The 27,387-nt window shown below is 36.7% G+C and overlaps 12 protein-coding genes, 11 long non-coding RNA genes and 1 other non-coding gene across 24 annotated transcripts; 14 read left to right on the top strand and 10 right to left on the bottom strand.

Annotated features, from left to right (window-relative positions):
* Positions 1 to 43: 43 nt before the first annotated feature.
* On the top strand, positions 44 to 1,133 carry SPOM_SPBC15D4.11C (Mam33 family protein; the record flags this gene model as incomplete). Its single annotated transcript, NM_001022170.3, has 3 exons — positions 44 to 449; positions 591 to 744; positions 783 to 1,133. The coding sequence occupies exons 1-3, from the start codon at positions 163 to 165 to the stop codon at positions 1,131 to 1,133; spliced, it is 792 nt and encodes a 263-aa protein (NP_596251.1). The 5' UTR covers positions 44 to 162.
* Positions 1,134 to 1,212: 79 nt separating this feature from the next.
* On the bottom strand, positions 1,213 to 3,020 carry SPOM_SPNCRNA.1575. The gene has a single exon (NR_150466.1). It is a non-coding gene; the product is annotated as a non-coding RNA (long non-coding RNA).
* On the top strand, positions 1,279 to 2,819 carry amo1 (nuclear rim protein Amo1). The gene is made up of 2 exons (NM_001022169.3): positions 1,279 to 2,566; positions 2,627 to 2,819. The coding sequence occupies exons 1-2, from the start codon at positions 1,312 to 1,314 to the stop codon at positions 2,797 to 2,799; spliced, it is 1,428 nt and encodes a 475-aa protein (NP_596250.1). The 5' UTR covers positions 1,279 to 1,311; the 3' UTR covers positions 2,800 to 2,819.
* Positions 2,957 to 5,263, bottom strand: SPOM_SPNCRNA.1574. Its single transcript, NR_150465.1, has one exon. It is a non-coding gene; the product is annotated as a non-coding RNA (long non-coding RNA).
* met3 (cystathionine gamma-synthase) lies at positions 3,166 to 5,111 on the top strand. Its single transcript, NM_001022168.3, has one exon. It carries the CDS (start codon positions 3,231 to 3,233, stop codon positions 5,061 to 5,063), a length of 1,833 nt encoding a protein of 610 aa, NP_596249.1. The 5' UTR covers positions 3,166 to 3,230; the 3' UTR covers positions 5,064 to 5,111.
* A 165-nt stretch (positions 5,264 to 5,428) lies between the features above and the next one.
* On the top strand, positions 5,429 to 5,845 carry SPOM_SPBC15D4.08C (uncharacterized protein; the record flags this gene model as incomplete). Its single annotated transcript, NM_001022167.1, has 1 exon — positions 5,429 to 5,845. The coding sequence occupies one exon, from the start codon at positions 5,429 to 5,431 to the stop codon at positions 5,843 to 5,845; it is 417 nt and encodes a 138-aa protein (NP_596248.1).
* Positions 5,733 to 8,161, top strand: atg9 (autophagy-associated protein Atg9). Its single transcript, NM_001022166.3, has one exon. It carries the CDS (start codon positions 5,883 to 5,885, stop codon positions 7,989 to 7,991), a length of 2,109 nt encoding a protein of 702 aa, NP_596247.1. The 5' UTR covers positions 5,733 to 5,882; the 3' UTR covers positions 7,992 to 8,161.
* A 212-nt stretch (positions 8,162 to 8,373) lies between these two features.
* naa30 (NatC N-acetyltransferase complex catalytic subunit Naa30) lies at positions 8,374 to 9,106 on the bottom strand. Its single transcript, NM_001022165.3, has 2 exons — positions 8,956 to 9,106; positions 8,374 to 8,867 (listed from the first exon to the last, which is right to left on the bottom strand). The coding sequence occupies exons 1-2, from the start codon at positions 9,069 to 9,071 to the stop codon at positions 8,531 to 8,533; spliced, it is 453 nt and encodes a 150-aa protein (NP_596246.1). The 5' UTR covers positions 9,072 to 9,106; the 3' UTR covers positions 8,374 to 8,530.
* A 126-nt stretch (positions 9,107 to 9,232) lies between these two features.
* SPOM_SPNCRNA.1573 lies at positions 9,233 to 10,978 on the top strand. The gene has a single exon (NR_150464.1). It is a non-coding gene; the product is annotated as a non-coding RNA (long non-coding RNA).
* On the bottom strand, positions 9,267 to 10,823 carry zng1 (nucleotide-binding domain-containing protein CobW/HypB/UreG). The gene has a single exon (NM_001022164.2). It carries the CDS (start codon positions 10,649 to 10,651, stop codon positions 9,416 to 9,418), a length of 1,236 nt encoding a protein of 411 aa, NP_596245.1. The 5' UTR covers positions 10,652 to 10,823; the 3' UTR covers positions 9,267 to 9,415.
* A 162-nt stretch (positions 10,979 to 11,140) lies between the features above and the next one.
* SPOM_SPNCRNA.5934 lies at positions 11,141 to 11,408 on the top strand. The gene has a single exon (NR_195285.1). It is a non-coding gene; the product is annotated as a non-coding RNA (long non-coding RNA).
* On the bottom strand, positions 11,151 to 11,299 carry snu1. The gene has a single exon (NR_197160.1). It is a non-coding gene; the product is annotated as a small nuclear RNA U1 (small nuclear RNA).
* A 102-nt stretch (positions 11,409 to 11,510) lies between the features above and the next one.
* gpt2 (UDP-N-acetylglucosamine--dolichyl-phosphate N-acetylglucosaminephosphotransferase) lies at positions 11,511 to 13,372 on the bottom strand. The gene has a single exon (NM_001022163.3). The coding sequence runs from the start codon at positions 13,258 to 13,260 to the stop codon at positions 11,920 to 11,922; it is 1,341 nt and encodes a 446-aa protein (NP_596244.1). The 5' UTR covers positions 13,261 to 13,372; the 3' UTR covers positions 11,511 to 11,919.
* SPOM_SPNCRNA.5933 lies at positions 11,688 to 15,034 on the top strand. The gene has a single exon (NR_195284.1). It is a non-coding gene; the product is annotated as a non-coding RNA (long non-coding RNA).
* slm9 (histone H3.3-H4 chaperone, HIR complex WD repeat subunit Hip2) lies at positions 13,349 to 15,972 on the bottom strand. Its single transcript, NM_001022162.3, has one exon. The coding sequence runs from the start codon at positions 15,964 to 15,966 to the stop codon at positions 13,543 to 13,545; it is 2,424 nt and encodes an 807-aa protein (NP_596243.1). The 5' UTR covers positions 15,967 to 15,972; the 3' UTR covers positions 13,349 to 13,542.
* On the top strand, positions 15,551 to 16,435 carry SPOM_SPNCRNA.5932. The gene has a single exon (NR_195283.1). It is a non-coding gene; the product is annotated as a non-coding RNA (long non-coding RNA).
* On the bottom strand, positions 16,425 to 19,992 carry gsf1. Its single transcript, NM_001022161.3, has one exon. The coding sequence runs from the start codon at positions 18,568 to 18,570 to the stop codon at positions 16,927 to 16,929; it is 1,644 nt and encodes a 547-aa protein (NP_596242.3). The 5' UTR covers positions 18,571 to 19,992; the 3' UTR covers positions 16,425 to 16,926.
* Positions 17,008 to 17,234, top strand: SPOM_SPNCRNA.5931. Its single transcript, NR_195282.1, has one exon. It is a non-coding gene; the product is annotated as a non-coding RNA (long non-coding RNA).
* Positions 18,147 to 18,529, top strand: SPOM_SPNCRNA.5930. The gene has a single exon (NR_195281.1). It is a non-coding gene; the product is annotated as a non-coding RNA (long non-coding RNA).
* On the top strand, positions 19,136 to 19,869 carry SPOM_SPNCRNA.5929. Its single transcript, NR_195280.1, has one exon. It is a non-coding gene; the product is annotated as a non-coding RNA (long non-coding RNA).
* Positions 19,968 to 22,902, bottom strand: SPOM_SPNCRNA.1572. The gene has a single exon (NR_150463.1). It is a non-coding gene; the product is annotated as a non-coding RNA (long non-coding RNA).
* Positions 20,281 to 23,587, top strand: SPOM_SPNCRNA.1571. Its single transcript, NR_150462.1, has one exon. It is a non-coding gene; the product is annotated as a non-coding RNA (long non-coding RNA).
* On the bottom strand, positions 23,401 to 27,104 carry ubc1 (ubiquitin conjugating enzyme Ubc1). The gene is made up of 6 exons (NM_001022159.3): positions 27,027 to 27,104; positions 26,924 to 26,980; positions 26,832 to 26,879; positions 26,690 to 26,721; positions 26,623 to 26,626; positions 23,401 to 26,583 (listed from the first exon to the last, which is right to left on the bottom strand). The coding sequence occupies exons 1-6, from the start codon at positions 27,067 to 27,069 to the stop codon at positions 26,114 to 26,116; spliced, it is 654 nt and encodes a 217-aa protein (NP_596239.1). The 5' UTR covers positions 27,070 to 27,104; the 3' UTR covers positions 23,401 to 26,113.
* On the top strand, positions 23,723 to 26,026 carry klp9 (kinesin-6 family microtubule motor protein Klp9). Its single transcript, NM_001355796.2, has 3 exons — positions 23,723 to 23,759; positions 23,805 to 24,188; positions 24,317 to 26,026. Exons 1-3 carry the CDS (start codon positions 23,751 to 23,753, stop codon positions 25,823 to 25,825), a joined length of 1,902 nt encoding a protein of 633 aa, NP_001342762.1. The 5' UTR covers positions 23,723 to 23,750; the 3' UTR covers positions 25,826 to 26,026.
* Positions 27,105 to 27,387: the final 283 nt, after the last annotated feature.

Below are 27,387 nucleotides of genomic sequence, written 5' to 3'. Positions count from 1 at the left end.
GCGTACTTCTCATAAGGAAGCAAATTCAGTTAAAGTGCTTATTGTCATATGCCCCATTGCATTAAATATTTATAATCTGTACAATTCATCAATCCATTGAAGAAGCAAATCTTTGTTGGACGGCTTGTAACAATTCTATTCTTCAGCTTATTGCACTTCAAAATGCTCAGAAAAGCGATCTCTACAGCACGAAACTTTAAATATCCTTTATTTAATTGCGAAAGGAGGTTTTCTTACTTTGATATGTTTCGTAGTAAACGAAAATTTACAAGTGGTATCCTAACGGAGCAACTAGCGTTGAAATTAGATTCTGAACTGGGTTACGTGAAACAGGTTCTTGATGAGACATTACCTAAAAAAGGATACGAAAAGGCTCTTCATTCTTTTATAATCCATGAAGATCCTTCGCTTAACTACATTTCAGCTTTAAAAGAAACGGCAAAGGAAAGGTAAGCTATTTTTCCTCAATTGTTTGTTGAATTCAACGATGTGATTTCATGTCTATGCGTTGGCTAATATACAACGTTTAAGATTATGCTTTCAGCAGAGCCTTTAAATTTCTTTCGATATAATAGTACTAACGTAGCTAGAATACGCGTTACTGTTCCCGTATATAGCTCTCGTAAAAGTTACGTCCAAACAAAGCCGATAACGCATAGTGCTGAAAATGAAAATGGTAACGAAACATCTGATGAACTAGTGTTCTTTCAGCATTCAATTCCTGCTTATGTCCAACTCACTAACGTAAGATCTTAACATGTTATTATAACTTACAATTATAGAACCATGGCACAATTTTGTGTGCTTTAATACTTTGTAAGGGCATGCTTCATTTTGATAGCATTTCTTTTCAATCACCTCAAAACTCTCAAGCGTTCTCATCTGACTTGAGGTTAATTTTACAAAAATCACAGAAGTACACTGGCAGAAAAACAAAGCACGTTCCAGCTTCTATCAAGTCAAGTTTACTTGAATTCTTGGATGAACAAGGAATTACAGTAAAATTCATGAAGGCGCTAATATCTCGCAGTTGGCGAAAAGAAAATGTCTCCTATAAGCATTGGATTCATAATATTATTGGATTTATTTTACCTTCTGAATCATCAACAACTAAAAAATCAGACTCCCAATGATGGTATAATTGTTCTTTGAATTCCTTTACTTTATGATTAATTGGAGCAATAACGCTACACCACACTACGATTCCAAATGGGACGCCCACTCTAAAAATAAGAAAATTTGGAGTATAACATATGATTATGATACATTTTTATACTTATCTTTAGCATATCATTTCAACTATTCAACAACATGGTCGTTTGTAAGTATTTCCTTCAAAATCGGTGCAGGTATGGTACCAATTGTAAAAATCAACATACGGTACCTTCTAATGGACAAAATGCATTTTCTAAGGTTAATGTCTTTCGTCCAGAGAATGGACGACCTCCAATATGGGTACAAAGGCGTTTGAAGAGAAGCGATTTAGATAATTTGCTTCCCAATAGAAGAATGAAGGATATTAACGACGATCTTAAAAACGCAAAACCACAATGGCCTTTTACAGGTTATTCAGTAGTTGAGAATCTACCATCAATTTATGAAGGCGATGTTTCGCCTGAAGAATTGCGGTGGTGGGCATATCAGGCTAAAGCGACAAACAATATGCAAGCATATGAACAACGCCAGAAACAGTTGATGGATGATGTAGAAGCAAAAGCAGCAGCCGTTAAACGGTCGCCTGCTGCTGCTTTCGATGAAATGAGAAATAAACTCGTCGGAAAGACAAATTATAAGTCAATTTTTGATAAGTCTACTAGCAATTCAACGGTTACGTCTAATCAGTTCAACAAGCCAACTCAAAATAGTCCTTTCAATTCTTTTTCAAATAACAATAATTCTTTCAATAACAATCAGCAAGCAAACGATATTTTTGGCGCCCCTACGACTTCTGCATTTACATCGCAATTAAATGCGTCTCCATTTTCTCAAAATACATCCTCAAATTCATTTACGGGAAGTAATCCAGTCCAAAACAACCCATCTTCTTTTGGTTCGTCTAGTTTTGGTTCGGCAACCTCAGGGCCATCAGCATTTGGGGGAATATCTCAGCCAAATTCGTCATTTGTTAATTCCGGACAAGGGATTCCTAACTCATCATTCTCCTCGTTTTCACAAGTTGCTTCTGGGTTTTCACAAAGTCAAAATGTGAATGATCCAAGTTCGATTTTCGGTCCTACTGTTGCCAGCGGTTTTGGAATACAGAATCAGCCTCAGCAATCAGCTTTTCAAAATTTGAATACTCAATTCTCGCTTCCTAATAATTCACAACCAGTTTTTGGTCATACATCTTTAACACAACCAGTGAACCCAAATGGTTTTACTGTTCAGCCCCCTGCTACTTTTATGCAACAACCTCAAGGCCCTTTTGTTCCGCCTAATACTACTTTTGAATCTCCATTTGCCAATGTAACCTCTAAAATATCCGCTTCAGGATTTTCTAACGATAATCCTGCTAACAAAAATATAATCCAAACTCCTATGTTTGGATCTTCTAACACAATTGACGGTAAGTTTTTTTACTTTGTATCCTTGCTAGTATACGAATATGACTAACGATCATCGACAGGTCCGATTAATCCAATAGGTGCTTCTTCTATCCAAACTTTGGATGATCAAGTAGAAATGAGTAATTCCAATCAAAATCTCGCATTTCCCCCAGAAATGATTCAGCAATTTGAAGCTCAAGATTTCATTCCCGGAAAAGTTCCAACAACAGCCCCTCCACCACAATTTTGTTAATTATTTTATTAAAATAGTTATTCAACGTAAGTTTTTTCGGGGATTTTTGATTAGTATTAAACTTTGTTCAAATTTCATATTCGATATTAGGTTGTAAATATATATATATATATATATATGTAATTTCAATTACGAGTATTAGACAAAGTGTGATGCTTTCCTACACGGCTATCTGATAAAGTTGTACCTAACTCGATTTATGTATCATTGTAAAATTCTAGAAAGAAAACAGTACTATTTTTTGTTATTAATTCATGAATCAAACTGATAGCTGATTTGATATAGAGGACAGAACTGTCCTGCACGCCTATTGGGTCTAAAGAGATGGTTGTCCCAATTCCACACACAATTCACTCCAGATTTTTGCAAGAACCCAAAACTTTTGTTTATGGCTATTTATATATAAATCTCAATTTTATTTAATTCTTTAAATGTCTGCAAATATTTCTTACCTAGTCAATCCACCTACAGAGGTCGGTTCATCAATTCCAGCTGATACTGAACATGCCATTTCAGTTACTTTACCTACATGGAAATCCAATGTTGGATATGAAGAGGGAGATCCTAATGTAACTACTAAAATGAAGTCAGGATATCCGAGGTTCTTTATAAGCGCACACGTCAAGGATTGCATTAGCATCATAAAGAAATTTCCAGAGATTGAGATTTTGAAGCTAAAGGACTACGATATGTTTTTGTATCCTTCATTATCCGTTGCTAAGCAAAGTGCAGCTTTTCTTGAAAGTAAAGGACCTATAGACTCTGCGGAAGTCATTATTTATGATGCCACGAAGGGACTGCGAAAACATCTTGATTCAATTGACCGAAATCGCAAATATACTGAAGAAATACACATACCTCAGGTTTATTCTGTATTGTTTCCATCCAAATACTTTGGGATTGCCAAGCAATTCTGGCAACATACGGGGGACGGTATTTCAAGCAGACGCGCAGCTGCTTTTCTGCATTCCTACAAAAAAATTCAGTCTATTTCCGAATTTTTGGTTGCCCAGAGGTCTATTTCTCATCTCAAAAGTAAAAGCAGAAGCCGATATGCTTCCCATCCAGATCTACAGGCTTTGAATACTTGGATGACTAACGAAGGAAACCAAGCTAATGATGAAATGGAAGACGTATCCCTATATTTGGAGGAGAGATATGGGCGTAATTTAGATTTAAGTTTGGCTACAGCAGCTAAACTTGTTCTTCGACGACGTATCGCTGGTACCTTAAAAGATGAAGTTGATTTGCAAAAGGCTTTACCCAAAGAAGGGTCTCAGTATTTACGTGAAGTTAAAGGTTTAAGTCACGACGATGTTTTTTTATTTCCTACTGGCATGAGTGCTATTTACAATACTCATCGCATATTAAGGTTGGTGCTTGATGATAGCCGTAAAAGTGTTTGTTTTGGTTTTTGTTATGTTGATACCTTAAAAATTTTACAGAAATGGGGATCTGGCTGCTACTTTTATGGACTAGGTAATGACGAGCAACTTGATGAGTTTGAGAAACGGTTAGAAAGTGGAGAGAAAGTTATGGCATTGTTTTGTGAGTTTCCATCAAATCCTCTTTTAAACTCTCCCGATTTGGTTCGTATTCGGAAATTAGCAGACAGTTATGATTTTGCTGTCGTGGTTGATGAAACAATTGGAAATTTTGTCAACGTTGAGGTTTTACCATTAGCAGATGTAGTTGTCAGCAGCCTCACAAAGATTTTTAGCGGTGATAGTAATGTAATGGGAGGTAGTATGGTTTTAAATCCGTCAAGTCGTTACTACTCTCGAATAAAAGATGCTATGAAGGCTCTTTATGAAGACTTATTATATGATGAGGATGCTTTGACATTAGAAAGAAATAGCAGAGATTTTGCTGAACGTTCACAAGTGATAAACCATAACGCGGAAACAATTTGTAATTTGCTTTATCAAAACCCTAAAATTAAAACTCTATACTATCCCAAATACAATACATCAAAAGAGCATTTTGAAGCTTGCCGGAGAGAAAATGGAGGTTATGGTGGTCTTTTGTCTGTCGTTTTCCACAATCCTGAAGATGCGCGCCAATTTTACGACAAAATCCAAGTAGCAAAAGGTCCCTCACTTGGTACAAATTTTACGTTGGCTTCTCCCTATGCAATTTTAGCTCACTACCAAGAGTTGGATTGGGCTGGTGAGAATGGCATAGATAGAAACCTTGTTCGTGTCAGCGTTGGAATGGAACCCAGCGAACACCTGAAAAATGTTTTTATAAATGCTCTTTCATAACTTGTATCTAAACTGTTTTCAAATAATAGATATTTTTTAAAAACCCAATCATATAACTATAGTTATAGATGAAACTGTCATAGTTATTCTTGAAATTGTTGTTTTTTCTTTTTGGTATTACCTTAAATATATTTAAACAAAATAGAAAATATATGCCTGATGTGATAGGAAAATGTAGTAAAGATATGTTTTTCTAGCTATTTCGAATGTGAGAAATATTTTAGGAAGTTCATTGTCTAAATGTTTACTTCGGGAACAGATGCAACGAGGTACAATACGTTCGCTTGGGGTATGCTACTTTGTTCTCAACGCTCAGTAATAAAGTGCGCGCGCTAGAAATTCTTTTGGTGCAAACCAAAATCATAATGCCCGAATCGGCTCCTTCAACTCCTCCATCTGTAAATCGGAGGCATGAACCAGAAATGCTTTCAGAGTACCCCTCGCTGATGTTTGAACACTCATATTTGGCGTCACCCTCTAGTCCGATTGATCAGGTTCATGACGAACTCAAACACTCTCAGAAACGTCCAAGATTAACTAACGACGAAGAAACAATTCCAGAAGAAGATGACAGTACTGTTCGCCTTACAGACTCAGAGCTTGAAGATCCAGTTTCAAGCAACGAGTTGATTCAAACTTCATGTCACCTGCTCACAAGCGTGTTAACTCAGCTACAGACCAACTTAGATAAACTTAAAGATAGTCATCAAAAAGCATTACTTCGGATACAAGAACTAGAAAAAAAGGTCTCTGAATTAAGCAAAAATAATAAAGATTCATGAGAAAAACCCATATGCCAATTTGAGTGGAATTGCGATCATGTTTTATCAGCCGGCTCAAAACAAAAAGCAATATGACGATCTTGCTGATATAGAAGCTCAAAATAATGTTCCTAATACCCAAGAAGTTTTAGAGGCATGGCAAGAGTCTTTAGACAGTGATGAGGACGAGTCTTCGCCACTTGAGGAATCCAACGGCTTTACAATATCTGAACATGACGATTTCGTAAAAAGCGTTCCAAGAAAGAATAATCCAACGGATTTGCTGTATTCTGGAAAGCTTCTGGACTCAGACGAGCCTCCATCTGTTCATGGAAATTCTTCAAAAGTACCCTCGAAACACCCCAGTCCTTCCTTTCCTGAAACTACTTCTCTGAGGAACCTGCAAAATGGTTCAAAGCAAAAACCAGCACTCCCCAATTTTAACGATCCCCATTTTTATAATGAAGATGTCACTCGCTCTGGACATCCTAATCGATCTATTTATACTCAGCTTCCTCGTAACGAATTTTCCAACGCTCGCGTTCTTTGGAATCGTTTAAGTGCCCGGGATCGGGTTCTTTGGAGATGGGCAAACGTAGAAAATTTGGATAGCTTTCTTCAGCAAGTTTATACTTACTACACTGGTAAAGGATTGTCTTGTATAATTGTTCACCGACTATTTCAAATTTTGACAGTTTCATTTGTTATTGGTTTTACCACATTCATAACTAGTTGCATAGATTGGCCTGCTGTGACACCCCATGGTTCACTGGCTGGTGTCACAAAGTCTCAATGCATTGCACAAATGTCGCCAATAACGTATCTTGTTTTGTGGCTTTTTTTAAGTTTTCTTTTGGCACTTTGGATATATTATCTTACTGATATTCCAAGGTTATGGCAAATGCGTGAGTTTTATATTCATGCCTTAAAAATTGCTACCGCAGATATGCCAACAGTATCTTGGCAAAGGGTTTTATATCGTTTATTGAAATTAAAGAATGTAAATGCTCTTACTGCTGAGGATGGAAGGGTAGTGTCTCTTCATAACATGAAACGCCTGGATGCTTATGCAATTGCAAATCGTATAATGAGAAAAGACAATTACTTCATTGCACTGATAAATAATGGAATAATTAATATTGAGCTTCCTCTCTTGCACAGGAGAATACTCACACATACCACGGAATGGAACATAAATTGGTGCATATTCAATTTCGTTTTCGATGAGCAAGGTCAGCTTCGTAGTGCTTTTCGAAATCCTAACTCCCGGAAAAGGCTTTCTGAAGAATTACGTCGTCGATTCATCGTCGCTGGTTTCCTCAATTGCCTTTTTGCGCCAATCGTTGCAATTTACTTAGTAATTCACAATTTCTTCCGCTATTTTAATGAATATCATAAAAATCCAGGCGCGTTGAGTACAAGAAGATACACTCCATTAGCTTTATGGACTTTTCGTGAATACAATGAGTTACAACATTTTTTTGATGAACGCATTAATGATAGCTATGCGGCCGCATCTCATTATGTATCTCAGTTCCCTGACTTTAACATGATTAGGTTATTCAAATACATATCATTTATTTTAGGAAGTTTTACTGCGATTTTAGTAATAATCACAGTTTTTGATCCTGAATTAATGGTAACTTTTGAAATAACTAAAGATCGATCTGTACTTTTTTATCTTGGTCTTTTCGGATCTCTTATAGCAGTTTCGCGCTCAATAATACCTGATGAAACTTTGGTTTTTGCTCCGGAAAAAGCTTTAAGGCGCGTAATCACTTTTACACATTACATGCCAGGATGGTGGTCTGATAACATGCATAGTAAAGCTGTTCAACAAGAGTTCTGTTCTCTATATTCATATCGCATAGTTAATCTTCTTTGGGAGATTCTTGGAATTTTGCTGACACCCGTATTGTTGTTTTTCACTTTTCCTTCCTGCAGTCAAGATATTGTGGATTTCTTCAGAGAACATACTATAAACGTTGAAGGCGTTGGGTACGTCTGTAGTTACGCTGTTTTCCAGGACAACCCGCCTTATGAGTCTGTCGCTTCTTTGGTACAATCACGTAAAATAAGCCCTCTAATTCAAAATAAACCAGAACTTTCTCGCATCAGCTTTTACGAACAATTTAATACGGAAGCACCTAGAAGGGATCTTCGTTAATGAAATTGAGAGTCAGTTCTTGAAACAACCAAGCAAGTCTCAATGGCTTAATGGTTTATTTTTCTGTCATACAAAATGAAGGACAATGTTTATAAGAAGTGTTAACAATTTGCTAGCAAGGCAATTTGAGCCACTAATGCATGTAATGATTGTATTTTTACTAATTTCTTTTAATGAATGGTGATTGTTTGTTTGGAGAGTTAGCAGTTTACGTTGAAGCTTCTTTATTTATTCAGCTGTAGACTTTATGTTTTACTATTAATGAAGTTTACATTTAATGGAATGATATTATTTTTATGAACATCCGTACAATTTCTTTGAATCAATGTAAACACTGTTTATTACAGTTATAATTACGGAGTTACGCTACAGTGACGACTAATGACAATTACTTATGGTATTAATCAGTAGAAGAAAAAAAATAAAAAAAAATAAATAGATTGGAACAACTTTAAAACTTTCACTTATACTGCGACAAGTGGAAACAAATTTTCTTAGAGCATAGAAAATGCCGCGATTTTATTTTGTAGCATTGTTTTTCAATTCGGGTACAAGATGTATCGAAATGCATCAGTGCCGTTCAAATAATAACGATAAAGACGTTTATAGCGACAAAACCCGAGTCTTTCATAAAAAGACATGGCTGCCTCATTATCCACCTCTGTTTCCAAAACAATTTCCTGGGCACCTCTATTTTTCATTACATCCAGACTAGCTTGAGTCAATTTAGTAGCGATTCCTTGTCCCCTGTATTCTTTTACTATGGCCAGCATTGCTATATAACCTCTAAGCGTCGTCCCTCTATGAACATCTTGTTTGCATATTACAGCTCCAATAAATCGATCATTATCTAAAGCAACAAAACTGAATTCTGGCCTTTAATCTGTCAGTAAACTATAATGATATTGCCGAGTTTCATAATATGCAAGAAGCAGTTTGAGAAATCAATGAAATGGGAACATACCATTGGTGCACAAAATAACGATACACATATTTACTATATGGCTCACTCAAATCTTTTTGAATAAGCTGACATATATCTTTTAAATATTGGTGACTGTATGGGACAATTGTCACCATTCTCTTCTAGATATAATTTAGGGTCTGTAACGGTTGCAGAGCTGTATATATCAACAGCTTTAAGACGAATGTCGAAATTACAGATATAGCGTTAAAACGTTATATGCGGTTCTTAAACTGAGTATTATAAACAATGAATAAACGAGTAGGCCAGTATAAATTAAGTTTATAATTTGGCTTTTTTGCTTGGATTTGTTACATCTATGTCAATGATATGACATTTATAATATTGAGTGTTATATAAAATAATTTAGTATAAAAGCTTTTTATTGCGTACATTTAAAATTAATTCAACAAACATATATCAATATACATTATTAAAATGAAATATAAAATAACTGCCATTATTGGTTTCCGACGACGAAAGGAGATATTCGATGTAGATTACGCCCAATTAGGATAATTTCGGGATGGATATCCTTTTCTAAAAATGCTCGAGGCTTCTCCGACAGCGGCATAATTTCGAATACTTCGCGAACACCCTGAAAGATGTACCAAGAGCCATCGTCTTTATTAAAAATTCCTTTACTTCGATAAATCATAAACTCCTCGTCTTCCCCTTCCTCCAAACAAGACCAAAGTGTATGACGAACCCATTGTAGAAATTGCTGAAAAACCTCTTTCGACATTAGTGGGGGCAGTTTAAAAGTATGAGTTGAGATATCAAGGCTATGCGTATCGAGAGAATGCAAATGTTGGCAATCCACGTCCAAACAAGTAGAACAATTAATATTGCTATCATTGCTCCTTTGAATCGACCACTCAAGATTAGAAGTATTTTCGTTGCCGTATGCATCCAAGTCCAAAATTTCAGAAATGTCATCCAACCGTCCATATGTTGTTTCAATAATCTTCGCTAAGCAATTGATCTTCAATATAGTTTGACGTACCACAGATAATGCTTCAGAAGAAATAAGATCTGTTTTGTTTAAGATCAAACAATCAGCATGTGAAATTTGAATAAAACCAATATCACTTTCATCCTTTAAGATATTATCTATATTTTTACAATCAATAACAGTAACGATGCCATCTAACTTGACATCGCTTTTCAACGCGTCGTCCAACCAAAATGTTTGAGCAAGAGGACCAGGATTGGCTATACCCGTTGTTTCAATTACAATGTTATCAAATCTCCCCTTTTGCCTCATAATTTTTTCCAAAGCTTTAATCCCATTGTCTTTCACAGTGCAACACATGCACCCATTTGAAAGAGCCACCCACTCTTCATAAAGTTCTTCTCCTCCAACATCCTCCATTAAGCTCCTTTCAAGGTCTCCCGAATCACCCACCTCATTCATTAATACAGCAACCCTTTTACCATTTCGATTTTCAAGAATTGACCGTAGCAAAGAAGTTTTACCGGCACCCAAAAAGCCCGTCAGTATTGTGACAGGGACTGGGTCCAAGGTAGAGTCATGATCAACTAGAAGAAAATCTGATTGCTGCTCAAATGAATCAATATCATTATTGGACGAAACCGTAGGTACGCTTAATGTTTCCGAATGCGGTTGTGTGTTAACCTCTTCAACGTCAACCAGCTGTGGAATTTCCGACTCGTTTTCAATTTCAAAGTCCATTCTTACACCTTTTTTAAATAATGGTCATATAATTAATCTTTTCGAGTTGAATACTTTGAGAAATACTTCTAAAAGCCTCAATTTAGGTCTCACAGGTAAATACTTTCGAAAAGTGTTAATAATGAATTTTTTTAGTATGAAATTAGCACAACACTGTGTTTGCACTATATGCAGTCATTTCGTATAACACTGACATGGTTTTATAGCGAAAATTGTCAGCAGCTACGAATGAATAGTGTGATAAATTACTTATACAACGAATTTTACATGAAATGACTTTATAGCAAAAGCAAGACATCAGAGCAAAATAATAATAAACATAGCAAGTAATTTATTAAAACTACATATAGGCAATAGAATCTTTAAACATATTATTGCGAAATATTAATTATGATACAATAATTTACAATTATATATGATGAAAGAAAATGTTACTTTACATAATCCATTTCGGATAACTTTACTATTTAAGGCAACCATATCGCCTTAATTAGTAAAATTGCCCCAAATGAGGGACGAACTCAAAAATGATGCATCCGGAGCTGACCTTAGCCAGTCCACAGTTATTCGTCAGGGCTCAGTGCAATGCCAAGACAAATAACTGAGTCTCCACAATTCTTGTGCTGCAGAAACTCATGCCAGGTAAGTAAAGAACCGTAAGTGTAAGCACCCATATTTATAGTAACGACGCGGAACGAAGCAGTCACGAAAGTAGTCACATTCTTACATGCAATAAAGAAGTACAGTATAATTATTTAACAAAAATGATATTTAAATCGTTAAATTTTGCTGATTAGTGAAATCGTTCAGCGATTTGTAATTATATAAATCTCCAAAATTTCATAATAGGAAATGATTTCGTTGCTTTCAAGCCATGAATAGTTAACACGATGTATTAGTTTCTTAACTGAGTATTTTCGTAATGTCTAATCAATGCTATTTTCAGATGACTTTGGCAAGTTCTTGTAAACTCTTGTATTTTATTTTATTATTTTATAGATAAAATTAGTGTAAAATGACAGGTTACCAAAGACTTAAAGAAAGTTGTGTTTAACTAATCTCATCTGAATGAATTTTTGGTATTCAAATATGTGGACAAACATCGGAAACAAATTCAGTACAGTCTGTACACAACGTACAAAAGAAATGAAAGAAGAAGTCATAATAATTAACTATTTTCCAATTTTCAGTTAGAAAAATAAAAAAAAATAGAAAAAACCGGACTTCCATAGATGCTCATTTTTGGTCCAAAACATGTGGAATGTGAATTATATGTTATCTTCAGGATACACTAAAGGAGCGACAAAATGCCTGATAATTAAACCGAATATTCCGGTAAGTAATTGCAATCCCATTATACATATTGTTAAATGGTCTTCCCTCATTGGGCCCAGATGATACAAAACAAAATTAATAATTGTAAAGTTCGTACACCTGAGCGGGCGCCCGGTGCTAGGATCGTACTCAACCCGAATCAATCGTAATTTTTCAAAAATAGAAATAGTCAGCAAAGTCTTTTTAGGTAAAGGATGCTCGTTTAGAGAGAATTCTGTGTAGGAGTTTTCCAACAATCCAGTTTTCACATTTAGTTTAGGAAGTCGATGACGGGGACATTCAACCAATCCAAAAAGCTGTGGAACGGAAAGCGCAAAATTGAAAATTTGAGGGATAAAAAAGAGCATAAGTGTCTTAGAGAAATGACCTAAAATTCCAACAACTGCCATTACCATTCCTGCAAAATAGCAAAACGTATCACCTACAAACACTCGCGAAGGCCACCAATTGTATTTTAGAAGCCCAGCAGTGACACCTATAAGAGGCAAGACTAGATAAAGGGAAAGGAGATGAGCTCTTAATGCATCCTTATTTTTGGGAGAGAGTACATAAAACAAATCATTGCAAGCAATAACAAGAGCAAGAACAAGCGATTGGCCTGCCTCAACACCATTTACTCCAGCAATAATGTTAATACTGTTTGGACAAAAAATCGCAACCGCAGCCATATAAAAGTAATAAAGAAAACCCAAGTTGATAAGAGATCTCTTTAAAAATGGTCTTACAATGCTAGGAACGGACACATAAGTAACTCCATAGTCAACGTAGTAAACAACCAACAATGGGATAGCGGCAATTGCTGGTAAAAAGAATTTATGCCTCCATCGAATATCGAATAAATCATCAAGAATTCCAAGTAAAGAAACCGACAGAATTGAAAGGAGGGCAGACAAATAAGCGCCCAAAAGATCATGTGGAAACTGGGATTTGGCAACCTCGGCGACAGATCCATCGGATGGAAGATTCGGGTTATGATTAGGTACCAAGTACTTATAAAATAGTACCGGTATAAATATAATCATACACATAAAATATACCAATGCAGAAACTGCTCCCATTGTTTCAGGTATTACATATTTCTCTACTTTATTCATGTCCTTCCCCGAAAAGCCTCGTTTAATAAAGGAGGGTCCTACTCTAGGAATGAACATTGCTGTAGCTTTGTATGCTAAGACAGAGAGACCAACATTAGAAAGTAGCGGAGATTGACCTTGGTTCATCAACAAAGCCAAACCTGTAGCCCATATTCCCACATTAAAACAGGACTCTATCATTTTGATACCTGTTAATTAAATAAATTAAAATATTAGAAACAAGAAGACTTCAGTGGATCAGGTAAGTTATGAATTTGTATTCATATGTTGAAACGGTTATGCGGTAGATGTCAACGAACATGTGTAGGAGACCGCGGCTATACTTATGCAAACACTAGGTAATTTGTCTACTCAACGCAAATATACGAGATTCAAGATCTAGGAGATGTTTTGATATATTATGTTTACGTTTTAATTTAAATTAGTTATACAATCTGTTCGTAGCAGAAGTAGTTGCAGCAACTATAAAAGTGCAGATCGTCGTAATAAGTCAGAATATTGAGAAGTAATTCGTTGCATATCTCGGTATTTTGCTGTATGAATTATAATATCTTTCAATAAATTTCTTTTATTATTACCAGCAATCGTAGGACTCCAAAGTCGATTTCCTACCTTGACTGTATCAATACCATTATGTGGTATCCTTAAAGGACCTAATAGTTCTTTGCATAATTCATCCATTTTATCTTTCATACCTTCTTCAGCAATTTTTTTGGCGTATAAAATTAAATTTTCACGAAAGTCATATTCCAAGTCTAGTTTTGCAGAACTCATTAATCGATTTTCCAGATGTCTGATACTGACCAGCATTTCATAATTGTCATAGCCTTGTCTCAGCATTAATGCTTTAACAAGCCTTTGTAAAAAGCGACCGCGACCAGCTTTAATAATTTCCTCGTCCGTGCAACGCTCAAGGAAACCAAGCGGACTTTCTTCATTGGATTCAGAGGCTAATGGACCCCAATACTGACTACCTATCATCCACCAGCCTTCACTAACACGAAGCCAGGAGCTGCTGTCTCTTATAAATGCAAAAGCATTACCATCGCTCATGATAGCAACCGGGTGACCTTGCTTAGTTACAAAAAATTGTTCAATAGAAGGACCCCGTGCAATCTTACTAACTGAAAAATTTGAATGAAACAAAGGAAGTGTACTCACAGGTGAATGTATAGCTTCAAAGTTTTTGATATTCCATATATATAGCAAACCCGTGGAAACTATGCAACACAAAAAGTCACCACAACATTCTAAGAAACAAGGAGTTGCAGCTACAACAACTGGTGGTAAAAGCAACCTCCCAGCTGGAGAATATATGTATATAGATGAATCTTCGGTTGCAACTGCCCAAAAAACGCTGGTTCCATTGGCCAGAACAATAGCATTGGGAAGATATGAAAACCAAGAACAGTCATTTCCATCTAGATTGGAAAAAGTACACTTTAACAAAGATAACTGGTTGTGATTCTTGACTATCAATGTACCAAATGACTTTGATATTACAAGTTTAGGTTTCAAATAAGGACAGCCAATTCTGATTTGGGAATAAAGGGATGTTGGGTGAGGAACAGGAGGCCTCGCAACAAACTTTTTTGGGCACTTTCGTCTCTTTGACTCTGGAGATGATGCAATAGAAGGAGGAGGTCTCAATAAAATAGATTTGGAAGGAGACTCCGGTTGCCCTTGTGTAGGTGAAGTGGTACGGTCTGCCGCAGCATTTTTATTAACATGTGCTTTTGACCGAGAACTATTAAAGTAAGATAGATCATCAGGGTAATGTATCGTATCCATTTTTTCCCCGAACTCTGATTCCTCAAATTGTAACAGCATCAAGTTACCGTCCAACGAAACACCGTACAACTCAAAACCAGATGTCGACCATTGTAAATCAACAAATGATGAGCAGGACAACTCATGAATAACAGCCATAGGTCTTGCGCATGCGGTGTTCCAGATACTTACACAGCCGTCATGAGCAGCACTTGCTATTATGGATTTCTGAAATGGATCTTCATATAGATATGGGTTAAAGGTTGCACATTCCAAGGGGCCTTGATGACCTACCAAATTAATGTCATAAGTCCAAGTGTCTCTTTGAACGATAGCTATGACATATGCTCCTTCGTTGACTGCGTTCACAGAAGCAATATGAGCGCCATCGGGAGACCATGAAAGTCGTAAAAAGCGATTCCCGGTAGGCATCTGCTCGAACGGCTTTGCAATACTTTTTTCGACCCCAAAGGTAGACAGCTTCCATACTTTAAGTGTATGATCGAAACTTTGTGATGCGAGGAATTGACCCATTGGGTCGAAAGCTAGGCCACCGACGAAAGTGTGGTGTCCTTCGATCACTTTTATTAATTTAAAACTTATTTCAGAAGACTGTGAGGTACTCTCCACTGCCTCTTTAGACTCCTCTATAGAGACTGCGGGTTGATGATTTGAATCAGCATGTTCTGTTTTCTTTACAATAGTCTCAGTACGCAATCCTTCGTCTTTAACGTAAATAGATATCTGTTTCCAGGAAGTAGCCAATATATGACCCTGCTGACTCCAACAAACTTCATATGCTGGTCCGCTTAGTACTTGAAACGCTTTATCCCACTTCTCACTATGGTATAGAAATGTTCCTGCCTCAGTTGCTACTGCCAAACAGCTTCCATCATAGGTGAACCGGATGCATGAGATTGGAGAATCAAATGATAAATGAGTGGTTTTATGACCATTAAGGGATTGGATGATACGTTTTTCAGAGGATTTTGGATAGAAAAAATCTTTTGATAATATATAGACGTTTGTTTCAGCCGATACTGCAACGAAGTCTTTTGAGGAAGAGATAGATGAAAATTGATGGTTTTCTAATAACTTAGGCACAAAAATGTGCATCGTTGTGGGGTGAGGGAACTTTTGTTTACTAACTTTTATTTTTCATTCTCCCAATTCATGAATAACGTTCACTATCGGGTTCGGCTATGGCGTTGAAGTGCGTTGAATACAGTCTCGTCTGGGAGACTTAAGATTTAGCAACCAAATTAAGCACGCATTTCCTAAGCAAATGTAATTAAATGAAAAGCGTGGATCAACTTTCGTACAATTACAATATGAATTTCATTAAATAACGTATTCTAATTTGATTTTATTTACGCTGTTTATATAAGATTACTTTCGCTACAAAAATAATAGAATAAGAAGAAAATTCACAATAATTGCGGTGATAACTCGATAATGAGGTTTCCCGAAAAAACTTTAGTTAAAAACCTAAATCTAGACACAACTAGTGGGTTTAAGGTTATTCTGAAAACACGTAAACTGCATGGGAATATAACATACTTTACAAATTTAATTCGGAATTATAGCAACAAAATAGTAAAGAATGCATTTCATTGAAAACAAACAAACGAAAAATAAACAAACTCAAAAACAATATGATAATGGATAGTCCATCCATAACGTATAACTGTAGAACGATAAACCTGATTAAACGTCAAACACGTCAAATTTGCTAGCTGAATCAAAGAAATATGTATATTTCATCGAAAAGCCGATAAAAGCATTTTAATGATTATTTTTATAAAAGAAAAGAAGAGTCCAATCACCTTTTTTAACTTCACAATTGATAAAATTTAGCAATCTTCTTCAAAACAAAGCCTGCTTGTGTCTTATTACTAGCTCCAACATAATTTCGTCGAAAAAACATGACGTCTCTGATGCAATAACACTAAACCAGGATTAAGCGTTTAGGAGATGTTAACATTTACTGCTGCTTTATTAATAAAACCTGATTATACAAGCAACAAAGTACACGGCAGCAACCTTCTTAAGACGAAATTAGAAGCTGCGAGATAGTTATTGACAACCAATGGCTAAAGCGGAAGAATTAGTTTGAGCAACTTCTGTTGAAAAGTTCGATATGGTAGCTTGAAGTTGGCGTTCTTCACAGGATTGTACACATTTCTCAACTTTCATTTGTAAATCACCCAAATCAACGACGCCATGAACGGCTAATAGGCACGCTCTCGCGATATGAATGGCGGGTGTTGGGTCAGGATTTTGAAGGATCAATTCAACCCATTGAGCTAATGATACAGGAGAGGTGAAAACGGCGTGAATCATCAGTAGAGCCAGGCGGGGTAAATCAGCCTTATCTATAGGGCAATTTTTCGACCACTTAGTAAACTCGGGCTCAAGGCCCTTTTCATGACAAAGCTTTCGTAAACCAAGGTGGAAAAGAGATTCATCGAGAACAGCAGTAGGTGTAGTTGCAGGGGGCAAATCACATTTGAGTAAAGGCAATGGATTCAAACCCGATGCTAATGGCTTCACAATTCCAGCCAATACCACTTGACGAATAAACATACGGCGCAATAAATAAGTAATAATTTCATCGCTAGGGCTAGTCATTAAAGATGCATCAAACTTGACTACTTGATCAACAGCAAAATTGAAGAGTTGGATATCGCTTTTTGGAATGTATAGTTGGGTAACTGCTAGCAAGACTAAGATGAGAAGACTGTCAGTGGTAGTAATGTTGGTAAGCGCAACACGGGCTTGACGTGCAAAAGCTACGGCATCATCCGTTAGATGACGCTTGGCGCTGGCGAAAGCATAGAGGGCTACACTAATATTGGGATTTCTTAAAGCAAGTTCAGGAACAGTTGATGACCAATATATACTTGAAAATGAAGAATATGGACTTAAAGGGGGAAAGTGACATGCATCCCAAAGACAAAGGGAAGGAGCCACCGATTGTATATAGTAAAGAAATGTGGGATGTGTAGGTTGGCCAGCTAAACCATGTGGCGCTGGCTCTGACAATAAACTGGAAACAGGGATTCTTCGAGATGCCGTAAATGTGCCAGAGGGGCGAGGGAAATGAGTATAACCCTCACATTGCCTTTTCGATTTGATACAGTTGTAGCAAATCGGTTTCCGTTCATCACACTTAATTCTTCGCTTGCGACAGGTCAAGCAACCAGTTTTAGTTCTTTTTCTAGCTTGGCGTTTAACCAACCCACTATTATTAAGAGCATTCCCTGATTGCACGGTTTTACCGGTAACAGGAGCACTATTATTTGAGCCAGTTTTTGGAGGTGAGGGAGGGACCATCTCGATGGGAGAAGGAGATGGAACGGACTGAGGAGCAGTATTTTGAAGGACATGATGCATGCTATAGGCATTCGATGGGTCATGGGGGGAAGGCACTATGGTGTATGAATTATTAGAAGGGGCAGAAGAACTCTGGGGGTAGGAGGGTGGAGTTAGAGCTGCAATGGAATGATATGTTGATGTAGGAGTAAAAGGCGGCAATGAAGCGAGAGAAGGAGAAACTACGGAGGAGGAGAGTGGGGGAAGTCGAGTTAGTATTGAGGGATGCTGAAGATGCAATGAATTTGGAGGTGCTGGCTGTTGGTAAGTGTACGTATAACCGCCTTGCTGGGATTCCATTCCAGGATTTACCTGAGGAGATTGAGAAGAAGGATGATACTCCATTGGAAAAGATTATAAAATAAGAAATTTACGGTTATAAAACAAAAAGGAGAAGCGAAAATACAAATTAGCCAGTCCGCGTAAAAACCTTTTTACAATCAGTAGAAGACAACTAACTGATTGGTAAGAGAAGAAAAGAAAAGAAGGAAAGTCGACAAGTCCTAAAATAAAGGGTGGGATACAAATTCGATTCTAAAAAAATATTTTTATAGAGAAGAGCAACACAATAAAATATTATCAGTGCGTTACCAATTAAGTTCAATCAATTGGGAGTGGAGGATTTGGCAAAATTAAACAGCAAACAAAAATGCTATAATATACGAAGAATACCAAATCAAACGGAATATAAAAATGCAAATCAGAAAAGTGGTCGAGTGAGTCTTACGAAATTTAATGAGGAATGTGAAAGGACGAAAACCACAGAATAAACTAAGTTACCAATCGACCGAAAAAAAATACAAAAATAAGTAAAAGAAAAAACAAGACCAAAATCAACCTAGTAAAGGTGCGAAGAAGAATAGAAAACAAAAACAAAAACAAAAATCACTTCTTCGTGATCAGAGAGAAATAAGCGAGGTAAAATATTATCGATGAACGTAAGCGGGATGAAATCTAAAAAAGACGTTTCGTTCGTTATTTAAAAGAAATAAAAGTATGTCCGGTTGGGGAAAATTTAAAATATAATTCCGAAGAGGAGACGAAGCTGGGGCACAACTATCCAAATCCAACTACCGAAAGCAATGGATCCAAGGTTATCAAAAAGAAAAAGCACCCCAAATTAGGCGGAGTCAGGTCGAGCGAACCGAAACGCAAACTTGACAACGAAGAGGGGGGATCACTACACACCGTCGAGTTTACTAAGAATAGCTAACGCAGCCGGCACTATTTGACAGTATGGAACGGTAGGAAGAGAAAGAATAGGTAGGGTTGTACTGACTGACTGATTCACTGGCAAAAGACTAAGTAAAGAAGAGACAGACAGATAAGAAAGGGAGGTAGGTGATGGATGGTTAATTAAGAGGCCAAAAAGAAAAATAAAAACCTCAACAAAGAAACTTTATAAGGGGGGGATAGAAATTGAAATAGAAAATTAAGTTGGCAACTAAAAATAAAAAGAGCCAAACAAACGACAAACGTACACTACAAAGAAAATGTCTTTCGACAAATGGGATAGCAGTTTGTTGGTGGTTAATGACTTTGCTATGGAAAAAAATAAAAACACAAAGCAACGAACTCAAGATGCAACAAGCAAATTGTCGATGTGTATGTGTGTGTGTTTTTTTCTTTCGTTTAGAAGATGAATAATGGTAAAGCGAGCAATTCGCCTTCAAATCTATAAGATAAGTTGATTATAAATATAGTAGGATTACTTTTCAACAATCTACTATTTATTAATAGTTGCACTGTCTAGGCATCAAGTAAGGGGAGAAATGTGGTGGAAGACAACAGTAATATATTAAAAAAAGTCAACAAGTATCTCGCGGGGCAAAGTCGATGCGAAAAAAAAATTGGCGAGGACCCGCGCTACCTTAAGCACTCAAAGTCAAATAATGACATCATAACCAGTAACCCGAATTCTTTAACAAGCTAATCAAAGGATTCCTAGCCAATAGGAGAAGGCGGTCTTTGGTCACGCAACCGAACGAAACAGGTCCATCCCACATGCACATCTAGACATAAACCTTTTCAGGGCGGCCAGGCTAAAGAGGCAAGGGGAAACTACCCTAACAGAGGTGGCACGTGTTGACGCATCTCCCCCTTCCAAAAGCATTTCTAGTCAGACAGAGAGGAGTGAAGAGCAACAATTCTGCAGTGTAATTATCTACTTGGAAAGTGAGTGGTGTGCGTGTGTGTGCGGTCAAGAGTTATAATTGCCGAACCATAGGTATTCATGCTCATGCTAAACAGCGTCATCATCCATACACACACATACATACATACATACACATAAAAAAAAAAAACATACCCATAGACACAAGCCACAATGGGTGATGAAGAGCAATCAGAATGCATCTCAGCATTTCACTATGCTCGCATTTTCAAATTGTAGAGAAAAAAAATATGTCTTCTTTACATTGGCAAAGAGCAAGGGAAAGGGAATGAATGTCGCACATTTTCCGTTCAAAAGCAAACATCCCTTTGTATAAGCTTGCTCGCTGGACAGGGTGGGTTTTCTCTTTTTTTTTTCGCTTGATTGCTTGATTGACGAATTTTTCCACCATTCACTGCTTTTACCCTCAAGCGGCAAAAAGTCGATACGCAAGCAAACTCTCAACTCTTTTTTCTTTCCCGGTACAAGGGATTGGATTGCATAACACCCTGCCCTTCCTCTTCAACCTACCTCTTAAATCTTAATGGCGGACCGTACGGAATCGGAACGACGGTGCGGCCTCAGGGTGGTGGACTGAAAAAAAGTAAATTTGCGAAATTAAACGACCTGTTTATGGTAAGGGAAGGTGATATTCGGGTAAAGTGGAAGAACAAGAGCAACGTTATTCATGCTAGTCTCGTATCTATGCGAAAGATTGAGATATCTTTTCCCTAAGGGATTTTCCACCCTTCATTCAAGGGGAATAACGCTAACGAAGCTGGTGGGATTCCATTTAGCCGGGACTGGTTTCAACCTAGTTGGCACTTTACGTAACATTTGTGGCATCCACCCATCATCGTGAACTAAACGATAAATAAAGGTTATCTAAAATGAGTAAGCAACTTTTTTCCTTTGTTGATGAGTGGGTAGATGCGACATGAAAGGAAGTGGACTTTTGAAATGGGAAGGGAAGAGAAGAGAAGAGAAATGGGAGAGAAATAATGGATATTTACACTTTTTATCTTATTCCTTTGGATTTGTTGTTATTACAAAAGAAAAATAAAATTTTTATTACCCTCATCTTTTTTTGCTCGTTTCCTTCTTATACAATCTAATCTCATTCGTTGTCTAGCACTCAACAAATAATTACGGTTGTCCGGCTACAACCACAGTAACCCGGTAGAGCCGGTTATCCTAACTAACCTCGTGACAGATCTTCGCTCGTGCGTGCCCACAATGTCTAGCCAGAATGACGAGAATTCAGCAATAAGATAGAAGAAGGTTCACCGTTTGCCTGGCAACAAATGTAAGGTGAGCTAAGTTTTACTATTTTCATAGCTCGGTTACTTATCTAGTCCTGCTCTTAAGGGCCAAATCGCCGAAATTCCTATTTAGCCGTGTCGCCATATCGGTTTGACAGCTCTCAGTATACAACCCGTTTTTCCTCTATGCTTTTTATTAATTTCACGGATTGGATTTATTTTTTTTGTGTGAAAATAGAAACAATGGTCGGCGTTGAAAGGATGTGTCGGCCTTTTCAGCAACACGATCTACTCGCTCTTTCCTTCACCCGTCTCCGTACTGCCATCTCTTGCATAGTAATGGTTTGGTGGTGGGTTTCTTGCGTTTCCCATTCCGAGTGCTAAAAACAACTACAATACTTCATACGGTGTCGTAATGAGCTCAAAAGCTCAGGGTTGCAGTTGTTTACATCAAATATAGAAGAACATGTGATTCTATACAATATTGCGTCTCTCATTACTCTCTCCCCTCCTTTTGTTATGTACGTACAAAAAACAATATTGAAACCATTGAATCTATTGTTATTGCCGATTTCACAGCGCATGTGGGATTTGAAAAAGGAAATTTTTTTTAAAGCTTATGTACGTTTGGTTACCATCGATTGCTACATCAACACATATTAACCGTTGGCGATGCTTCGCAAATGTAAAAAGTCAATCCGCTCATAGCTAGTGATTCGCTGTACGTTCATGACTCAAAATGACATATCAGCTTGGGCTAAGCCACCGCTATAACGCTTAAGCAAAAATTGTTACTCTCTCGGCTTCCTCCGGCATTTTCATTCATCTATTTTATGGACTTGTGATTGGTGAATGCAGTCGTATCTAATGTACGTTAAATGTTTTTATTTCATCTTTTTACCCGTATCGAGTGCTGACTAATTTTACTGTGTAACCTTACGTATCTCTAGCGGGATACCGTACATGACTTTAGCGGGAAAAGGTATGCCACTTCATTGCTGCATGGGGGTCTACCCGACTTTCCTTAGCGAAATTTCAATCTCCCCCACTTTGGTACTGCAAAGGGTAGATGGCTGGTAAGTACTGGAGCAGGATAGCGCAGAGTAGCGCGCATTGGCATGGCATGGCATGGCATCCTGGTGCACTTTCGACATGAGCAAGTTGATATGTGGTAGTATTATTTGCATGTGGGATAGATGGTACAGATGTGGGGGTTAGAAAACGCTCGCTGTAAACATTGCTAGTAAATGGTATGGGATTGGGATATACGAGCAAATGCTGTTACAAATGTATATACAAGCTATATAGTGTTTGCCATTATTTTTCATACCGAAATTAAAATGATACTATATTCAAAATGATTCCTTTGATATGTACCATTGCGAAAATTTTATTTTATTTTTTAATATGTATGTATACATATTTTTTTTTTGTTTTGAATAAGTAAATGCAATGTTTATGAAAATGAAAAAATCGATTTATATATTATATCGGTTGATGTGCGACTTTTAAATTTTAAAATGTTTTTACATTTTTTTCTTTATTCAGTGATAATTTATTTTTTTTTTCTTTTGTGGACATCACAGACTCCATGGATACATCAAATTGCAATCGCAGTCGTCGGCGCGCATTTCGGATTAACACTAATAAAAGTGCATGATTCTTTAAACTCGCAGAAATTCGTAAATTCGTTGTACTGTTTACAAGACAGCATATTTTGCACAAATATTCAATTCGTGCAAAATGGTGAAAACTATGTCTAAGCCGACTTCAATCGCGTTCTCAAGCTAGGTTTATTAAAAATGGGCAAGGAAAAATTCTTACTTGTTCATCTAATTATTCTTTCTTTTTATCTAATATATATTTCGTCCATCCTTAATGCTTGATTCTTTTTTTTTTCTTTCTAAATCACTAAAAATAATCTATTTAACTAGATTGAACATTACATTTCAAGATCTCTTAATTTTTTTCTCCTATAAAGAGCTCTACAGAAATCATCGCAATTGTAACGAAGTAAAACAAAGTGCTGTGAGCAACTGTCTTCCAACACTTCCATCATTCTTGTACACAAAGGATTGCTTTTAAGTCCCTTTAAACTCTGAAATTGACCAATGATACAGGTAAGCAATTTCTAATCCTTTATTTAAAATTGCTGACAATTTCAGATTTTTCTGCGTGTCAAAAAAGCACAGCCGAGTTCGGACGCTTCAAATAAATATGGATTTCTTACGGTGCTTAACGATTACGAAATTTTGCTGGAATCTCCCGAGGATTCACATGCTTACAGAGTTTCCAAATCTAAAACGTTAGAAAAGGCTTCTTTTACTAAAGTCTTTCCTCCCTCTTGCACACAGCTCGATGTCTTTTCTACTATTTGCGCTCCTTTAATAGCGGATTCCTTGGTAAACATGAACGATACCTTGTTGTTTACACTTGGTGTATCGGGAGCAGGTAAAACTTATACGCTTTTCGGTCCTTCAGATCGTCCGGGTGTTGCGTTCCTTGCATTAGACGCCTTGTTTTATGCTATCAAGGGACGAGAGGCAAGTGTAAGTACACATACCATTGACGATTTTTAAGCAAAACATGTTTCTTTCTGATGACTTTTTTTTATTTTAAATCATTGCTATTCTCGTTTTGAAATATAATATGACGAATTTAATGCTGACGATTTTAGCCCCAAACAGTCGAGTTTTTACGCTCTCAACTTGAAAAATGCAAAATTGTTGAAGCATCAAAATTTTTAAGAGGAGAAGCCCCGTTGGACATCAAGGTACCTAATACTGAATATTATGCCAGTCATTTTCCCAAAATCGAAGAGAAAAATTATCAGTATGCTATTTACTTGTCGTTTGCGGAAATCTATAATGACCGAATTTTCGATTTACTAGAGAAGGCCAGCTTTTTTGGACATCGTCATGCCTTATCGTTGAAGAAATCTTCGACATCGGATAAAAAATCAATTGCTGGAATTCAAAAAGTGTTCGTTTCAAACACCACTGAAGCTTACAAATTGATTCAAAAAGTTTTACAACTTAGAAAATCTACTTCTACAAAATCCAATTCTGTTTCTTCACGCTCACATCTAATCATGTCCATTGAGCTCTTCAAAGTTTGCACCAAAAGCAATAAATTTGAAAGTTGTCAAATAGATTTGGTGGATTTAGCCGGATCCGAGCGTACACGTTCCGCAGAAACTTCAGGTCTACTTCTTAGGGAAGGAGCAAGTATCAATCGAAGCTTATTAACTTTAGGGCAATGTTTAGAAGCCCTTCGGAGAAAGCATGAAGGAAAACAGCATATCATACCCTTTCGCCAAAGTAAACTTACAGAACTTTTGTTTCATTCTGGACATCTTTCTGGTCTGGCAGGAATTAACATGCTTGTAAATATTGATCCGTTTGGTAGCTTTGATGAAAATGCCCAAGTAATGAGGTACAGCGCCAATGCTCGTGAAATTTTACCTCCACCCCTAAATGAAAATTCAGGCTCTCAATCTCCTTCGCATTCATTATTACAGAAGTCCAAAAATACATCAAGCACAAAAGCCTTAACATCACACTTGGAACAATTGCAACAGGAAAATCAGCAATTAAGGATGCTTCTAGCTGATGCAGATTCAGAGATGATGAACTTGGAATATGAAATTCGTCAACAAATGACCCGAGAAATGGAAGAACGCGTTTCTGAGGTGGAGCGCACGTTCCTGACCAAATTGCTTGAAGAATCTGCCCAAGGTATAGAATACACTGATCAAAAGCTAGAAAAAATGGGAGGATGGATGAAAAAACTTCAAGATGAAAATTCCGAAAAAACAGAAACGATTGCGCAGTTAGAACAAATTATCGAAGAATTACATGAAGAACTTCGAAGCCTTGAAGAGGAAAGTATTAAAGAAAGTTCGGCGACACAACAAAATGAAAATCAGCATAAAAGATCATCTCGCAAACTGCTTTATGAAGATAAACAAGCTATTCAGGAAGCCCATACTATAAATACAAAACGCAAACTGTGGCCACAGTCGACATTGATCCAAGCGCCAAATAGTGATGATGAGGAAAACGTACCCAGTCCGAGTCCCAAAAAAAAAGTTGTATCTCCAATAAAACCATTAAGCCCCTCTCGACGCCCTCCGTTGACTTCTTTGTATAGTGGGACAACTGATATCGATATTAATGAATTGTAAATCCGTCGTGCATAGTGCTTATGACAACTAAACGCACTATCAATCTCTAATGACATTCCATTTATAACGTTACGTGAAATATATGATACATCTTTCGATATTTTAATAGAACAAAACAGCTATAGTACCTCCAATCAATAACGATCAAATTTAATGTGAGATTGATATCAAATAAAATGTATATCATTAAAGTTACCAAGAATGGCAAAATGTGTTCATAACTCTTATTTGAGTAATATTTAGCTCTTGCCTTCACATGTATGTAGTCTTTAAAACGAAGGCATTTCCTTAATGTAATAGCTGATCTAAAATCCCATTGATGCCGTTTGGATAGTCCTTAAGATCTTCTTGGCTCTTTATGTGTTCCCTTTGTAAAACCCGTACTATAAGCTCTGTTGAAAATCCAAATTGCTGTAGATTTGTAATAATGTTTGGATCAATTCCACCAAACTCTGTATTTTCTGCATCTAAGTCAACTCCTGCAGGTGCGGCAGCATAAGAACTTGTCCATTCGCGGGCGGTTCGGACAAATTGTTGGTAGTTTTGCAGATACACTTGAGCTACCTGAGCATCTTGAGGATTTGACGGCTCTGGAGTGCACAAAAGTGATTGTAAACTTATTAAAGCTGATTTCATTGTATAAACCGGTGACCATTGATCCTTTAATATATCTAAACAAATAGCTCCAGTTTGGGAAGAAACGTTAGGATGATAAATTTTAGTATCAAAATTCATTTTAGGGGGGCGAAATGGATAATCTTTCAAAATTAGAAAAGAACCGGATACCTATAACATACCAATCTAATTATGTTATTAGTAAAATCGTAAATAAACACTATGAAAGATAATATTAAGTAGACTTACAGGAATTTCAATATCGACGACGAAGTAGCCACCTAAAATGTTAGGACCAAATAACTAAATAATAATATGGTTTTAAACGATGCAACGGTAAATTTTTCACAAGTGATAGCTCTTAATTTGACGACCTACGTAGGATGCGTACCCTCATAAGGAGTTCCCTCAGGACCTCTAAACATTCCTTTTAAATGTGCTACAAAAAGATTAGCAATATAATAGTGTATTTAGCTGTCTTACATATATCATCGTTTATAGTCCATACTTGAATTCCTGCTTGCTTATCCTGTTGAACATCTTCTCAATTAGTACGGTTTTATTAGAGATTTTAAATTATAAATACCAGCAAGTTCTTTAGCAATTCTACGAGAACGATTGTCTGACATATTGTGTTGAGTAGTTAATATTGTGTGTTGAATACAACTTCGGGCTAAGGATGTAGCAACCGTCTTATTTTCTATACTTCATATAATGATCGATTTAATAGACTGTTGAATACGGCAAAGATCTCAAAATTTGCAGAAAACATGCATGTCTTTATTTTAATTTTTCAATTTTGTATTCATAAAACAACATTTTGATCAATAAAAAAATAAAAAATAAAAAATTGTGACATTAGTAGTGCATTTTCAAATTTGATATAGCTTTGTTATTAAGCAGCACTAAATGACGATAGATAAAGGACATCACTTTCGTGCTTTTAA

The sequence above is a fragment of the Schizosaccharomyces pombe genome, assembly GCF_000002945.2.
Source record: "Schizosaccharomyces pombe strain 972h- genome assembly, chromosome: II".
NCBI lineage: Eukaryota > Fungi > Ascomycota > Schizosaccharomycetes > Schizosaccharomycetales > Schizosaccharomycetaceae > Schizosaccharomyces > Schizosaccharomyces pombe.
The sequence above is the reverse complement of the archived record's forward strand: the minus strand, read 5'-3'. Positions and strand labels throughout refer to the sequence as shown.

Bases quoted from the DNA above. Each gene is read 5' to 3' on its own strand.
- amo1 (NM_001022169.3), top strand. From the start codon at position 1,312: ATGGTCGTTTGTAAGTATTTCCTTCAAAATCGGTGCAGGTATGGTACC. The intron at 2,567-2,626 runs GTAAGTTTTTTT...GATCATCGACAG, and splicing joins ATCTTCTAACACAATTGACG to GTCCGATTAATCCAATAGGT.
- met3 (NM_001022168.3), top strand. From the start codon at position 3,231: ATGTCTGCAAATATTTCTTACCTAGTCAATCCACCTACAGAGGTCGGT.
- atg9 (NM_001022166.3), top strand. From the start codon at position 5,883: ATGTTTTATCAGCCGGCTCAAAACAAAAAGCAATATGACGATCTTGCT.
- naa30 (NM_001022165.3), bottom strand. From the start codon at position 9,071: ATGGTGACAATTGTCCCATACAGTCACCAATATTTAAAAGATATATGT. The intron at 8,868-8,955 runs GTATGTTCCCAT...GACAGATTAAAG, and splicing joins CGTTATTTTGTGCACCAATG to GCCAGAATTCAGTTTTGTTG.
- zng1 (NM_001022164.2), bottom strand. From the start codon at position 10,651: ATGGACTTTGAAATTGAAAACGAGTCGGAAATTCCACAGCTGGTTGAC.
- gpt2 (NM_001022163.3), bottom strand. From the start codon at position 13,260: ATGATAGAGTCCTGTTTTAATGTGGGAATATGGGCTACAGGTTTGGCT.
- slm9 (NM_001022162.3), bottom strand. From the start codon at position 15,966: ATGCACATTTTTGTGCCTAAGTTATTAGAAAACCATCAATTTTCATCT.
- gsf1 (NM_001022161.3), bottom strand. From the start codon at position 18,570: ATGGAGTATCATCCTTCTTCTCAATCTCCTCAGGTAAATCCTGGAATG.
- klp9 (NM_001355796.2), top strand. The intron at 24,189-24,316 runs GTAAGTACACAT...TGACGATTTTAG, and splicing joins TCAAGGGACGAGAGGCAAGT to CCCCAAACAGTCGAGTTTTT.
- ubc1 (NM_001022159.3), bottom strand. From the start codon at position 27,069: ATGTCAGACAATCGTTCTCGTAGAATTGCTAAAGAACTTGCTG. The intron at 26,981-27,026 runs GTATTTATAATT...CTAATTGAGAAG, and splicing joins AATTGCTAAAGAACTTGCTG to ATGTTCAACAGGATAAGCAA. The intron at 26,722-26,831 runs GTACGCATCCTA...CTAACATTTTAG, and splicing joins TGAGGGAACTCCTTATGAGG to GTGGCTACTTCGTCGTCGAT.